The 14827-nt window shown below is 51.5% G+C and overlaps 1 protein-coding gene across 3 annotated transcripts in view; it reads right to left on the bottom strand.

Annotated features, from left to right (window-relative positions):
- Positions 1-13767, bottom strand: part of SLC37A1 (solute carrier family 37 member 1) — a 50219-nt gene extending 36452 nt beyond the window's left edge. Inside the window, exons 1-3 of one of the 3 annotated variants that reach the window (XM_054578656.1) lie at positions 13639-13767; positions 9088-9301; positions 2398-2479 (exon numbers count right to left, since the gene is read on the bottom strand). In XM_054578656.1, coding sequence (XP_054434631.1) covers positions 2398-2479; positions 9088-9143 — 138 coding nt within the window. In that variant the 5' untranslated portion in view covers positions 9144-9301; positions 13639-13767. The other 2 variants (XM_054578658.1, XM_054578655.1) reach the window with 2 other exon arrangements.
- Positions 13768-14827: the final 1060 nt, after the last annotated feature.

Raw genomic sequence — 14827 nt, 5'->3', positions numbered from 1 at the left:
CGGGGCTGTGGACAGGACCGTGAGCTCGGGTCAGACACGTGGTGGGGGGTCTGCTGCGCTTCCTGTCTGCGCAAAGCTGGCACTTTCAGCATTTTCCCATTCATCCGATTTTATGTTCTTCCCCCACTTCGCCTTCAGAAGTCAGGTGTCGCCGCCCACCTGCTGCTGCTTCTCGTGGAAGCCACGCTGGCCCGACCTGAGGCCTCGCGGACGCTGCTCTGGTCAGTTCCCAGTCAGAAAGCGACAGGTCCGGTGGGAGAGGACCCTCCCAGGCGGAGAGGGACCGGGACCAGGGCCGGGGCGGGCTCTAACGCTCGCCTTACATGGACACACGGGACGAGGAAGGTTGTAGACTGTGCATTCAAACAGAATTTTAACATCCTCTGCTATCATTTCATATTCCCCGGAAGGAACCATCCCCGGGAAATGCAAAAGATTACCTATGCTCTCTCTCTGTTTCCTAAGTGAACAGAACAGCATTTCTGTTCTGTTCTGCCCTGCAACAAAAGGCAGCCTCGCCTCCTGGTCAGGGACACAGGCCCTGAGCCGGGATCCTGGTGCCCCTGCACCAGCTTCTGACTTCACTCGTTCGAGTCATGAGGACTCTCCACTGTCAGCTCCGCAGCTGGTGTAACCCGGCCTGTCCCAGCGCAGCTGCCGAGCTGAACTGTGTACGGAGAGTCTCACCACACGGCCTCTGTCCCAACTCCGACCCGCTGCCCCTGGGCTGGTGGCTTCATGGTGGTGCCCCACCCTCCATCCCTACTCCAGACACTTGCCTCATGACCCACACACAGGCTTTCGAGGTCAGTTCTGGACCCCAGGAAGGCTCCCCAACTACTCTTCTTTCTTCAACTCCATGGTGCTCCCTAAGGCCTCTGCAAAGGTCTCTTCTGTTTTTATAACTTGCCTCGCCTTGGCCAGTGTAGCTCAGTAGGTTGGGCATCATCCTACAAACCTAAAGGTCACTGGTTCGATTCCCGTTCTGGGCACATGCCGGGGGTGCAGACCCGTCCTTGGTTGGGTTGTGCGCGAGACGCAACCAATCAATGTTTCTCACATTAATGTTTTTCTCCCTCTCTTTCTTCCTCCCTTCCCCTCTCTCTAAAAATAAATAAATAAAATCTTTTAAAAAATAGCATGCCTTTCTCTTGGGCTGTATGTGGATTTCCTTAACCAGAAGGACAAGAAGTAGTAGTAGTTACATTCACAGTGGGGGCCGCTGGTACTGATTTTAGAGTCACGGGTCGGGTCGATGAGCGTTTATTAAGGCCCACTGCGTCTTGCTCACCCCTGTCTTCTTCTAAAAAACCACATGTTGAAAGGTGTGCAAACGTTTCCAGTCATTACAACTAGGTATGTCAAAAAAGTGAGAATTTTGCACACAACTTGAAGGCACGGGACGTTCCTGCTTCCTAGGAGTCCTGGAGGAGTTTTAGAATTTCTGGAGTAGACAGATGATGCCTGACATCCACTGGGAGTTCCTAGAGAACGGGGAGCAGAGAACTGTCCACAGAAGCAACAGCCTCGGAACTGTCTCTCTTCCCGCCTGGGGCTCAGAGGGCAACTGTCCGGGCTTGGCCACCCACGGGGGGGTTGCGGGGGCGGAGCATGGCGACCCAGGTCCACAGAATCACGGTCCTGGGTCTGTGTCCCTGCCGACGAATGGTAAGTGAGGGAGAGGGCAGCGAGCTACATATGAACTATCTTCAGCAACAGACAATGTCCTTATTCCTTCCACCATCAAAAGTCCAAAGCCTTTCAAGCCCGTTGACAATCTACAGGCAACATGATTTGATTCCAAGGAGGGTAAGGAAATCACCTTGGTTGCCCCGCCCCCTCATGACTGGCTATTAAGTAGGACGGCCTACTTGGATCTTCTTTGCTCAGAGTCTCGTTAAATGTTAGTCTGCTTGTCTGCTTGACAGCTTCTTCCACCCGTCACTCAAACAGAGACTCGGCGTTTCAAGAATAGCGAAGAACCACCGCCAGCGACAGCCGGACGAGGGATCAAAATGCAATGATGGCGGAAGCAGTTTGGGAACAATTTAGGATTGGATACGTTGGAGAGAAAATTCACCCAAGACAAGAATATATATTTAATGAAGCTTTAGAATTCTGAAACTGTCAACTACTATAATTGAAAGTATGCTACCTCTGAAAGTATAACTCCAAATGCCAAATGCCATTTTAAAGAGTTTAATTTCAGAAAAAGAGAAACTAAAAAGCAAGCCAGCACAATAACTTGCTTCTACCGAATCCCTTTTCTCCACTTATTTTACCTTCCTACTCCCCCTTCAGCCCCCCCACCCCCCGGGGCAGTTGCCTCTTAAAGTAACTACTTTGTTATGGAAATTACAGGCAGGATAGGAAACTAAGTGTTTTATGATTTCTTACCTTAACTATGCTGATTGGCTTTCGAGATAAGTGGAAACTCGCATACAGCAAAAATGTCAAAATAAAAATGAAGGCTCTATACCTGAAACACAAAACAAGGGTAGAAAATGATATTTAATAATATGAGTTGCATGAAAAATACATGGTAAATATAATTCTTAAATTTTCTTATGCTGTGTATTATTCATTCCATCCTATATCAATTATCCATCATATTGATAGTATCACTATAATATTATATTAAACAAGTGGGACTTCTGTCCAAATGGAAACTATTTAAACATTCATTAAAAGAACTATAATCAAAGAGAAATCTGGGACTCAGAAGATGAACACATGTTTACAGAACACACAAAAAGAAAAGATTATTTAGTTTGAAACAAAATTAACTGCAAGCTTCTTGTAAGCCTGCTATCATGGGCATTTAAGATCATGTTTTTTACATTTTAGCTTCTGTGCAACTTTTCAGAAGAACACAAGCAAGGCTGGAACATAAATATCTCACTGACCTCAATGAGAGATACCCAGTGATGCTCACAAGCTATGAATATGGCTGTTGATATAAAAATACTGGCTCAAAGCCCAGCTGCTCTTTTTGATTTATGAGAAAAGCAGTTTAAGGGGGAAGTGCTGAAATATATGAGAATCTAAAGAAAAGAAGATACTGTAGGAAGAAGACAAAAGTTTATTGCAGTCTAAAAATTTGAACCATGCTATGGAAAAATATTTCCTAAGGCAAAAAAAAAAAAAAAAAAAAAGGAAGGAAAAAATGTTTGCAGGAGATGAAGACGAGGGGCCTCCACCAGGAGGGCAGGTCCTTCTGTGTTCCGGGGCCCAGCCCCTCCCCCGGAAGTGCCTGGCCTGGATCTGGCCGGAAAAGGCCAAAGCCATTCACGTTGAGCGATGGCATGCACTGATAATTGCCTAAGAACAGAGACAGGCGAGGGACCTATGTCCCCTTTGGCCTGGGGACCCCCCTTCCAGCCTCCTGTCCACAGTGATGACTTATTCCTCAAGGGCAACATTCACTGACAAACACAAAGAATCCTAGGGGTGCCTGCCTCTTTGGCCGGTAGGGGACAAATAAAAATTTCTAGATTAAGAAAATAATAAAGATCATATTTAAGGTGGGGGAAAAATGGGTTGATGGGACCATGGGGTACCTGTGCCTTGGGGAAAGGAAAACGTCAAACCCGCTCGCCAGGCACTCAGTAAGTACCTGACAAATGAGCGAACGAAGGCCCCCGCGCTGGCGCTTCTCTGCATCAAGGAAATGCACGCTGACGGTTTTCCCAGGAGCCTTTGCTTTCCAGGCCCACGCCAATGACCAGATAGAATGAAAAGTACAGCCATAAAAAAAGTGTCTATTTTATCCCAAGGAACAAAGACTATGCAGGCGCAATGCCTCTGTTACAAAGTCCAGGCCTTTGTCCTTATGCTTCTGAAAACCATCTGCTTGGGTGGAGAATGGAAGTCTCTCCATTATTTGCTGAAGGTTCTCTCTCACCCCACCCGCTGCTCCTGGGTGCCTTAAGGTGTCAGCATAGGAAGCATCTAGGCCACCGGAACGCTGTAAGCCCTCAATACCCACATTCCCATCCCACAAGTAGACTTGCTGGCCGCTTGTATCCTCACTGCATGTGAATTGCTAGGGCGAGTGCAGTCTACGGGGAACCCTGATCTGCCCCCATTTGGGTACAGGGTCCCTTTTCCAATCTCTATGAGGAGTATTTTGAAAAAGTTCTCAGACTGGGTTACCTTCACACCTCAGAGTATGGAGGAAGAACCTGGAGCCCGCAAGGATGCTACATGCTATCAGTCACAGCTCTGTGACCGCCCTGGAGAATCCAAATGTCTAATCACCCAGCTAAGAAGGATTTTGAGAAAGTAGCTTTCCTTGAAGGAGCCTTGGGTTCATGCTCTCTGCCCAGAAATAGAGCATTCTATCTATAAATCCTCGATGTTTATTAAGCATATTACCATATGTATAAGATAGAATTAATAACCCCAGAATAAAGAGCTCCTCTGTGTCTCTAGATAATGTCTGAAGAGCCCGGAGGCCCTGATACACCAGCATCCTCGGGTAGTCAAGCTGCCTAGGCTATCGGTGGCTGGTCGCCCTGCCTGGGCCACTGCTCTGTCCCGGGCCTCTGCCCCCGCCGCTGGGCCGCTGCCACTCGTCTAGGTCGGGGTTCTGCAGCACCGCCCACCAGCCCTGGCCTGGCAGGACAAAGGGGGTTCCGGGGCCATGCCTCACTGGGGGTGCCGAGCGGAGCACAGGCCCAGGGCCGCTCCATGGGCACGTGGGCGGCAGGGGGGAGCAGCACGTGCTTCTGGCTGAGCTGAGTTTGCAGCTTGGTTTTGCGTGGAAGTGAAATGCCTTGATTGAGGAATCAGCCTGCAGGTTTCCAGGGTTGCCCAGAGAACCTTTCTATTTCTGCGGAATCATCCTGGGGTAAGGGACTAAAGTCCCAAGTAACCCTCCCAAGTCCTTTGCCCATTTTGTAATTCTATCTTCATTTTCTTCCTTCCTTTGTCACGTGCTCCAATGCAAGGATTTTGGATGATGTTTGTTTCCTTTTATCATTTCGTACTGGGTTGAATACTGCTCCCCTAAATTCACGTTTCACCCAAAATTCTCAGAATGTGGCCTTATTTGGTCATAGTCTCGCAGATGTAATTAGTCAAGTTGAGGTCATGTTTAACTCACGTATGACCTCAAATCCAATGAGGTCTAAATCCAGTGACTGATGTCCTTATAAAAGCCAGGCGAAGACACAGAGACAGACAGGAAGGGAGGCCATGAGACAGCAGAGGCACAGCCAGACAAGGAGCGCTGAGGGTGGAGGAGGCAAGGAAGGGTCCCTGTCCCCGGAGCCTCCGGTGGGGCGCAGCCCTGCTGGCACCTGGTCTCAAACTTCTGGCCGCCGGCACACTGAGAACACATTTCTGTTGTTCGAAGCCACCCAGCGTGTGGTGCTTTGTTACAGCAGCCGCAGGGAACTAATACAATCCATTCCTTTTTGTGTTTGGTGTTACATTTAGGCTTATGAATATTAAGAAAAGACAGTTAAAAATGAATTATCTAATGCTTTCCTTCGTCCGCGCTTCTCTGACTTTTTGAAGTTACATCTGGCTCTAGCATTGTTTGCATCTACCAATGTTGCAGGAAGAACGTTTGGGTTAACCCCAAGTTTCTAGCAACAAAAAGCTTATCTTGGTAATGGCAGCACAGGACTGGTGTGCACCTTCCAACTTCCTTAGAAATGTGCCCAGATGCAAGTTAAAAGGCTCCATACAGAATATTTATCTCAGTCACATGCAAATAAGGAATAAAAAGAATGCTTTAGATGAGAGTTACTGAGCAGTATGACTTGGCATGGAAATTAGCCCAAAGATACCCTTCCTTCAGAAACAACAGAACCACACACAGCTGTGGTGGAGTCTTGTTCAGAGCCCCTGAGGGGAGGCAAGCATCCCTGGTGACGTCAGCGCTTATCATGTGGTGAAGGGGCTGCCTGCCAGATGGCCCCTCAGGGAGGCTACAATTTTCCCCCCTAAAGACTGAATGAGGAAGTTGTGGGAACACACTTTGGGGTTAAGTGAATAACTTGTTCCTCCAGCTTTCCCTCAAGAGAGTGTGTTCCTTGACGATCCTCGCCTAAACTGAGCAATGCAAAGGTGACAGGAAGGCTACGGGGATTGTGGGGCGCTCCTGCTCCCCTAAGCAGTTGGCATTCGGCCGTGAGGAAGAGCTTTACTTTCTCCCGTTTACGCATTTATTGAATTACAGCCGTGTGGACTCACTGGGTTCTGCGTGTGTTCAATGGGCTATAATCCGTTATTAGTGTTGTTTACTTTAAATCTCAAATCATCCCAGATGTCGCAGTGAGGGCCTCTTCATTTTTAAGCACGCCATTATTTGCTGGCACAAGGTATTCCCAGCTCCTTTTACTCCCCCTGCCCCGGGGCTGACAGCCTCCAAAAAAGCCTGGCTCCTTTTGTGGGAAACGGCCCATAGAAGCCAAGATCTGGCACCCGGTGTGCTCACTGCAGTGGGTGATGCTGTTCCCAGGGCCTCTTGGTGGGCGGGGATAGGGCATTTTTCACACACACACACACACACACCACATACTACTCACATACCACATACACACACAGCCATATAGATCTATTTCTCCCCCCTTCCTCACCAGTTCTTGGTATCTTTAATTCCAATCCAATATAACGTGATTCATTCAGTCCCTCCCCTGCCCATGTTTTTAAACCCCTCACCATCAGCAAGAGGCCGCCTCCCTTCTGTGGTATTCCTATCAAAAATGAACACTCCGAATCTAATCCTAAGGAAATACTAGACAAATCCAAAACAAAAGGCAGTCTATTAAAAAAAAAAAAAAGGCTTGTACTCATCAAAAATGTCAAGGTCGTAAAAGATGAAGAAAGGCCAAGAAACAGTTCCAGATGAAAGGAGATGACACCTGCAGGACAGTGTGACCCTGGCCTGGGTCCTGGCCAGGAAGAAAGCCACAAAGGACATTGTTGAACGTCTGATATAATTTTGAATATGGACAATGGATTAGATGACAGCATTGTATCAGTGTTAAATTTCCTGACTTTGATCTTTGTGTGTAGTTACATGAGAGTTCTTGTTTACAGGAAATAGACACTAAAGTATTTAGAAATAAAAGGACATGACATCTGTAACTCTCAATGGTTCATTGAATAATGTCTGCGTGTGTGTGTACAGACATACGGAGAAGAAAACGGGGCGCGATGCTAAGGCTTTGCCCTCCAGTCGGGCCCGGGCCTCACAGCTGGGCCAGGTGCACGTTAACAGCCCCTCTGCCCCAGGGTCACTCCACTCAAGATTCAAAGCCCCAGGACAGAGACCTGCAGCCCCGGGACAGAGACCTGCAGCCCCTCTTGCCTCCCTCGCTGCCTCCTGCTGTTTGAGGAAGCTCCTGGGAAAGGAACCCCAAGGGCCTCCAGCGGCTGCCACAATGAGACGGGAGGTCCTGAGACTCCCCTGCACACCCCAGCTTCACTGAGGAGGAAGGCAGTTCCCAAATGGAACTCAAAATGCTGACAGAAATGGGCAGGTGTGCTGGTTAGAAACACAAAAAAAGGTCCTTTGGAAGGATGTTAAAGCCAGTCTCTAGGATTGCTAAATCTCAGCTAAAAATAAGTTGGAGGTAGAGAGGGAACAGAATTAAGACAAATATTCTTCATCTTTGCTATGCAAAGTGTGGTCAACAGACGGACGCACCGTCGCCTGGGAAATGCAGGCTCTCAGGCCCACCTGAGACCTCCTGAGTCAGCAGGGGCGCTTTACCAGGTTCTCGGGGCTAGCCACAGGGTCAGCGAAGTTTGAGATGCATTGCTCTGTCTTCGTGGGTCTCAAACTCCAAACAATAAGAATCTGTGATACACAGGAATTTTACAGGAGTTCTTTGTAACATTCTTATAATTCTGTGAGTTTAAAAGTTATATCAAAATAAAGTTATAAAACAATGAAGCTAAAGATAAATACTCTGGGAATAAAAGGTAAGTGTTTAAACACTTGTGGCACGATTTGCAGTAGACACGAACTGAGTCAACAGGGGAACGGCTCTGGAAAGAATGAGACGCCCCAAGGTCACGCCTGAGACCCAGTGGGCCTTCCACAATCCAGCAGGGGCCTGGGAAGATGTCAAGGGCGCAGAGGCTGCAAGGGGGTGGTCGTGACGGAGGTGAAGGGGTCCAGAATATGCCGCTGTGGCATAAAAATTACTTTGAGCAGCCAGCATTTGAGTTCCTGAAATCTCTTATCTGTCTGAAAGCAGCGCCTCCTGTAAGAACTCAACTGTCCCAAGTTCCTCCCTGGGGGCAGCCTGGGGAGACAGCGGCTTACTGTCCTGAGCGGGACATGTACCGTCTGTCTTCCCACCAGTGCTGTTCTCTTCTTCTTCCCCTATTCAGGTGGCACATTAGCTCCACATTCTAACAGCCTCTGTGAGTCACATTTTTCTGTAAACTCCTGCACTTACGTGGTTAAATTCTCTTCTCTTGTGAATCTTTTTGTCAGTTTAATTTGCATGCCCTCGATTACTGAACTGAAGAGGGTAGAGGAAAATTTTTTCCTTCCCCATGGGGACCAGCAGGGGAGACAGCACTGAGCGTGTGCCCGAGGCCAGAGCGCCCAGCTCCAGGTTCCGCCCTTGCCGATGGCTTCCTCCCAGGAGTGCGGGCTTCAGGACTGCCCGCCGCCTTCCCCAGAGGAGGACTCTCAGAGTGTGCAAGCAGAGGCGCCCTCAGGACAGGAACTTGTGTTCTGGTCAGCATTTAAGAGGAGATGTCACCTTCGCTCTGGAGGTTCTGCCCCAGCGAGGCCACTCCTTGAGCTCAGAGGTCACATGCTGATTTCCCTCACAAGCATGTTACAGTCCTGCTGGTAGTCAGCGGTCATTTTTCTCTGGGGACCATGAATATTACAGAAACCACTGAAGACCAGGAAAGCGTCTACATGCTATCTGTCACCGCCAGACCCAAAGACGGAGGACAACTCAGCAATGTACCTCAGAGCTTCCACCGCTTATGAGTGATTCCGTGGTGACAGGGAGGCCAGCATCCACGTGCGTTTTATCATGAAACCGGGGGATGGGGGAGCCAGCTGCACAGTGGCCCTCACCCACCCTCGGCACCGGGACTTACCACTGGTCCCGGGAGAAGGAGATGATGAAGCGAATGCCGGCAGGGAGTGGAGCCATTTACGCACGGACCCCAGGGCTCTGGTCACGAAGTCAAGGGCTGGTAATCCTGGCTCCAGGTTTCCCACTTGCCCCTGCACTCACACAGGCTGGAAAGGAAGTGGAGGTGTCCTGTCGGGTCTCACGTCCCCTCTTCCCTCCTGCAGAGGTTTTGCTCTCTGCAATGAGAAAGAGCAGTTGAAAAGGCAGGTGTTCTGACAATGGCTCCTTGTTGTCCCTAGAAGAAGGTGTTCCCTGTACAGTTGTTACCCCGCCCAGACCAAAGCTGGCCTCCGGGGACAACGAGCATGCCCACCCCCAGGGCCACTAGGTGGTGGGCAGCGTCTGCCCCGGGGCGGGGGCGGGGGTGGGGGGGTGCTTGTCCAGACGTCTCTGAAATGAATTTCACGTGATCTGAGGATATGACACAAACCACTGAGTTCATCTCCATCTGGAAGGCATCTAGAGATCAACCCACGCACCCTTAACCACCATACTCCACAGAATATTAACATTCATGTGAGAACAGTATGTGCCTGGCGGTCACACCACGGGCTCGATTACCAGAGCACGCCAGGGAACCGGACGTGCTCTGTCCCACCCGCTCTGGACCCGGCCGCCGCGGAGCCACAGTCACAGAAGGGACCCAAGGCCTGGACAAGGTGGCAAGTCATCAAACCCGGCATTTGGCTGTGGCTTTGCAACTAGATCGAAATGCATCCAATGCTGTGGGAACGGACTTCACCTCATATCTGCCTCCCGTCTCATCCCCTGTGATCCCTTCAGAGGCCGTGGGAAACGGCCCCTCCGGGAAGTCGGAGCCGAAGGCAGAGCAAGACAAGAAGGAACAGGCGGGGGACCTGGGACCTGAAAAGGAGCCCAGGGCACCTCCTGTCCCAAAACCAACCTTGTGACCTGTCTTCTTTTTCAGTTTTTTTTTCTGCCCTTGGCAACAAGAAACCTTTTGACCAATGTGTTAAATAACACAATTCTCAGTATATACAGAGCATGGATTGTTCTGTGTTATCGTTACTGAAAATTCAGAGGCTACATAATTTTTTTAAAAAGTACTTTTGAATAAAGCTTAATCTTGACTTAAAGAAGCCGATATTTATTTAATGTCTTCAATCAACTTCCGTGGGATAACAGGCAAGCAATAACGAACAGTTCGGATTTGGAGGACTTACATTTGTAAGTGCCTGCCTTCCCGATCAAAGCCATTCCCCATGCTTATTCCAGCCCCCACCCTCCAGAGCGAGCCTTCAAAAAATGCACCTCTTCAATGGTTTTCCTTTATGTTACCAAAAAAAAAAAAAAATTCAAAATCCTTGCCTCACCCCAGAACCCCCACCCCCACCCCCCCTCAGGGAGGAGGAGCGGAGGGGCCGCTGCTGCGGCCAGAACTGCACCTTTGACCCCACCAGCCGGGCCCTTTGGCCCCACCAGGGCCTCCACCGTTACACAGCCTCAGCCGCCCACCCACTGGGAGTGTCCCCAGCCCCTACAGCTGGCCTCGGGCTCTCTTACCTGCTAAAAAATAGGGATAGTGGCACTTACAATTTAGGGTTTTTATAAAGAGGAAATGAGATAACCCATAGAAAGCCCTTAGCACCAACCTGGTCTGTAGCAGATGCTCATTAAATAGCACCTGGCATGATTCTCACTGTATAAACTCAGGAGAGGATGAGGCTGCCTTGTGACCGCGTTCAGAGCCCAGCACAGAGCAAGCGCTCAAGAGAGGTGTTGAACAAATTTCCACAATTCTTCAAATCTCAAGATTTAAAATATATTTTCCTAAATTCTGCTCAAAGTGAGTGGGCTTCTGTTGGGGCCTAAATAGACTTCGAGACACAATTTTGGAATGATGACTTCAGAGTGAAGGCTCTGGCTTAGATTTTACGGTGCCTGAACATGGGCGGCCGGGACCCAGCGTCTTCCTGCGTTCAAGTGCCGCTTCTGGAGGCACAGCTTATCTGGAAATACTCTGTTGCTATCTACTAATTCAATCGATCGATCAATCTATCAACCTCGACTCAGTCCTGGCAAAACCTGCAGCGACGAACAGCAACAACAATCCAGAAGGCACTGGAAAAGTAACAGGAAGGACATCTCCATTTCCTTTAAAACAGTGGGGGCTCTGCCGGCCCCTGCACTCCCCCGCCCCCCTAAATGGATGAGAGCAACTACTATGGCTCCTCGCAGAGAGCACACCTAGGACAGACGTGTGAAGATCGTGAGCTCACAGGTGGGGTGCGAAGAGCTCAGCGTTGGGAGGCCCATTCCCCCGAAGGCCGGCCATGCCCATGGAACATCACTCCATGGAGAACTGGAGTCCTCCCATCTGAGCGCCCCCAGTGGGAGCCACAGCCGTGCGGAGGCGAGGCTCCCTTCGTGCGGAGGCGAGGCTCCCTTCGGAGGCGAGGCTCCCTTCGGGAGCAGAACAAGGAGGCAGGTGGCTGGAGGCAGTGGGGCCAAATCAGGTCAGTCCAGTTTCTCTCCGTCCCCTCCTCCCTCCCACCTCACTTCCTCCGGGCCAGCCCCTTCAAAGAGAAGGCAGCAGAACTGGATCAAATCACTTGGCTTAAACCCTCTTTTTGGCACATGGCCCAAGTACGTAAGAAGACTTTTTCTTTTTTTAATGGCTCTTACTAGCCGCCCCTGGACCTCACCACGAAGATCTAGTTTCATTCTACTGTCAAAGGCAGCAACTTGGGAAACATCCCATCCGAATGTCTTCATGAAAATCTGTATAACTCATGCTTTTATGCTCTTCCGCGTAAATGGCCCAACCTGGTCGACCATTACGAGTGGCTCGAGAAAAATGTGCATTCCGGAGCCCTTCCCTGAGACTCAACTCTTGGTGATCTGTGATACCTAGAACAGTTCCCTGTGCTCTAGGAGATGAAAATAATGAGACTGGAAAGTAAGTAAGGGCCAGGCTTCGCCGGGTAGCTCAGTTGGTTAGAGCATCATCCCCAGGTGCCAAGGTTTCCGGTTTGACCCCTGGTCAGGGCACACACAAGCAGCCACCAGTGAGTGCATAAATAAGTGACAACACATTGATGTCTCTCTCTTTTCCTCCCCCCACTAAAATCAGTAAAAGTTAAAAAAAAAATTAAGTAACGACCAGAGTAATATCAAAGGGTCTTTCCAGAATAATCAAAGCTGCCCTATGAGTATTTGAAATAATATACTTAAAGACAAAATTCTCTAAAGTGGATCTTATTTTAAGGCAAAGGTGGGTGGGAAACACATATCCCCCCGAAACATTCTGAGAGAAGACAGAACTTCCTTTTCAGAAAACAAAAGGAAACACTTTCAGTGGGTGGTGCTTTAAACACTCTACTCAACCTTAAAGATGAATGGACAAAGGCCACTACCTCTTTCCCTGTGGCTTAAATACGAATGCGAATCCTCTCCTAGGACCGACAAGATATCACAGGTAATCTGCACCCAGCAGCCTGGCAGCACGGTACCGACCCGGCGTGGCGACACAGCGGCGGAGCCACAGGCTCCAGGCTTGATATAGGGGCGTTTCACGACGGGGGAAATCTGAGCTAGTTACCCACTCAAACCCCCTCGCACAATTTAAGTTCAAGGGCAGATGGCGCTCCCCAGTGACCTCCAGCGGACTAAAGGAAGACAGGCTTAGGGTCCCACCTTTGGAAATTCAAACCTGGGGGTGGGGTAAAGGGCTCCCCAGCGTCCTCCGCTCAAACGCCAATCCTGATGGTTCCCGGAGGCGACCTCCAGCCACCGGCTCGAGCAGCGAGCGGGGCTGGAGAACAGGAGGGTGGGAGAAAGAAGAGAAAGGTGCCCGATGGTGGTGGCCGGCGGCTGAGGGACTTTCCGGAGCCTTAAGCCCTACAAACACCGAAGCTCGCCGTCACTGCTGTTGGCAAGGAAGCTCACGGGCTCGGGAACCAGCTGCTCAACAGACAAACAACCCGAAGGCCCAGGGTGCTGACGCGCCGAGCCTCCCGGGCGGCTCTCTGCGCCGGCTCCTCCCCATCGGCCGGTCCCGGAGCAGGTGGACCCGGCGGGCACGCCCACGTCCCCACCGCGCGGCGGACAACGAGCGGGTCTCCTCCTGCCTAGACACCCAGCTGTCATCACAGCCGAGCGGGCGGGGAGGGGCCGGGCAGGACCGCTCGTCTCACTCCGGCGGCGGCTGCGGGCCCGGCCGCGGCTCCCCCGCCTCCGCTTGCCGGCACTGCCTGCGCCGCGAGTCCGGGACGCCGGAAGGGGCGCCCGGGCGCTCATCTAGACCCCTTAATCCAAAGACTTCCCTAAGGCCGGGAGAGCGCGAGGTCGCCCAGCCCAGGCCAAAGACGAGCACAAAGACAGGCTAAGGGGGAGAAGGGCGCAGGGACTGGCCCTCACGAGCACCCACCGGCGTCCCGCCTGTCGCCCATGGTGGCAGGTGCCGCGTGGTCGCGGCGCCCTAGTCTCGCGGCCTTGCAGGTGCGGACGGTGAGGAGGGGTCCCCGCGCCGATCGCCGTCCCTGCGCCTCACCTGCACTGCCCGGGCCCGCTCACCGCAGCCCGGCCGGGCCTCCATGGGCGTTTCCTGCTCGCGACTTCCTGGGGCGGCGCGCGGAGGCCCCGCAGCCCTTTCACTTTCTTGCAGCCGCGGGGCGCCAGGCCCTGCAGCGGCGGGCAGCTCGGCCCCTCCCATTCCCGATCATCCCCTCCCCGATCCTCCCCCACAGCGGAGCCGGCCCAGGGTCCCAACCAGCCCTGGGGGCGCCCCCAGTGGGCGGTTGTTGCCATCCCCCACCCCCCACCCCCAGCCCCCTGCCAGCCATCGTCCGCCCAAGATTCTTCGCGCGGTCCTGTGTCCTTGCACCTGCTCGCCAGCGGGCGCAGGGACATTTACTGGCACGTTCTCCACTGGTCAACGGGGAGCTCCCAAGGGCCCGTTGTCCTCAAGGGAGGTCTCACCCAACAGCGGCAAAGCAATGCATTCCCCAGCAAAGACCAGCGCTGAAAAGGACCTGCCTGACCTCCTGGGCTTTATTCCTACTGCCCCTTCGCCAGGGTCAGAACCATGATGCTAGCGTTCTGTGAAGTGAAAGTGGGGCCCAAGGAGAGGCTGTGTCGAACCACCTTTTATCACAGGCGGCTCCCGTGGCTGTGTTGGGGGACTCCAGCCTGACCCCCTGTCGCTGGCACCTGACTCCCACCGCTTTGGGTGCCTTCCATAGCCAGCTCCCATTTCACCCCAGAGCCATCACACAAAACAGTTCACATTCTGAAATGAAAACTTGCGATTGTGTGGATGAATGTCCAGGTTTTGTGCTTGAAATGGTTGCACACGAGCTCAGGACAGAGCAGGCAGACGGGCCATCACCATTGAGACACTTTCTTCCTGCAAGTAGATAACTTGAAAGCTGTTGTTTACGATTACACAGATTTTATGACAGTTGAAATATTTAAAGAATCTAACAACTCTTCTTTTTCTTTCATTGACATGTAATATTGAAACTTCTAGTGAGAATCGAATGAATTTCCATTTCGGTAGGCTTTTCACATCCGGTACTTCAAAGTCATGACGGAGCAGGCCAGGCCAGCGGCGGGCACCGCCATGGCCAGCGTCCCGGAGACGTGTGTCCCGCTGCCCAGATGCGGGCCTGTCCGCAGAGCGCACTGCCTGGGCAGGACCCTGCTTTAACCCGAAACTTCCACGTGAGCTTCACATTTAT

This window comes from Pteronotus mesoamericanus, unplaced genomic scaffold, assembly GCF_021234165.1.
Source record: "Pteronotus mesoamericanus isolate MK-2021 breed Mesoamerican mustached bat unplaced genomic scaffold, CSHL_Meso_final contig_116, whole genome shotgun sequence".
In the NCBI taxonomy this organism is placed as follows: domain Eukaryota; kingdom Metazoa; phylum Chordata; class Mammalia; order Chiroptera; family Mormoopidae; genus Pteronotus; species Pteronotus mesoamericanus.
This window is presented reverse-complemented; position numbering and strand designations above follow the sequence as displayed.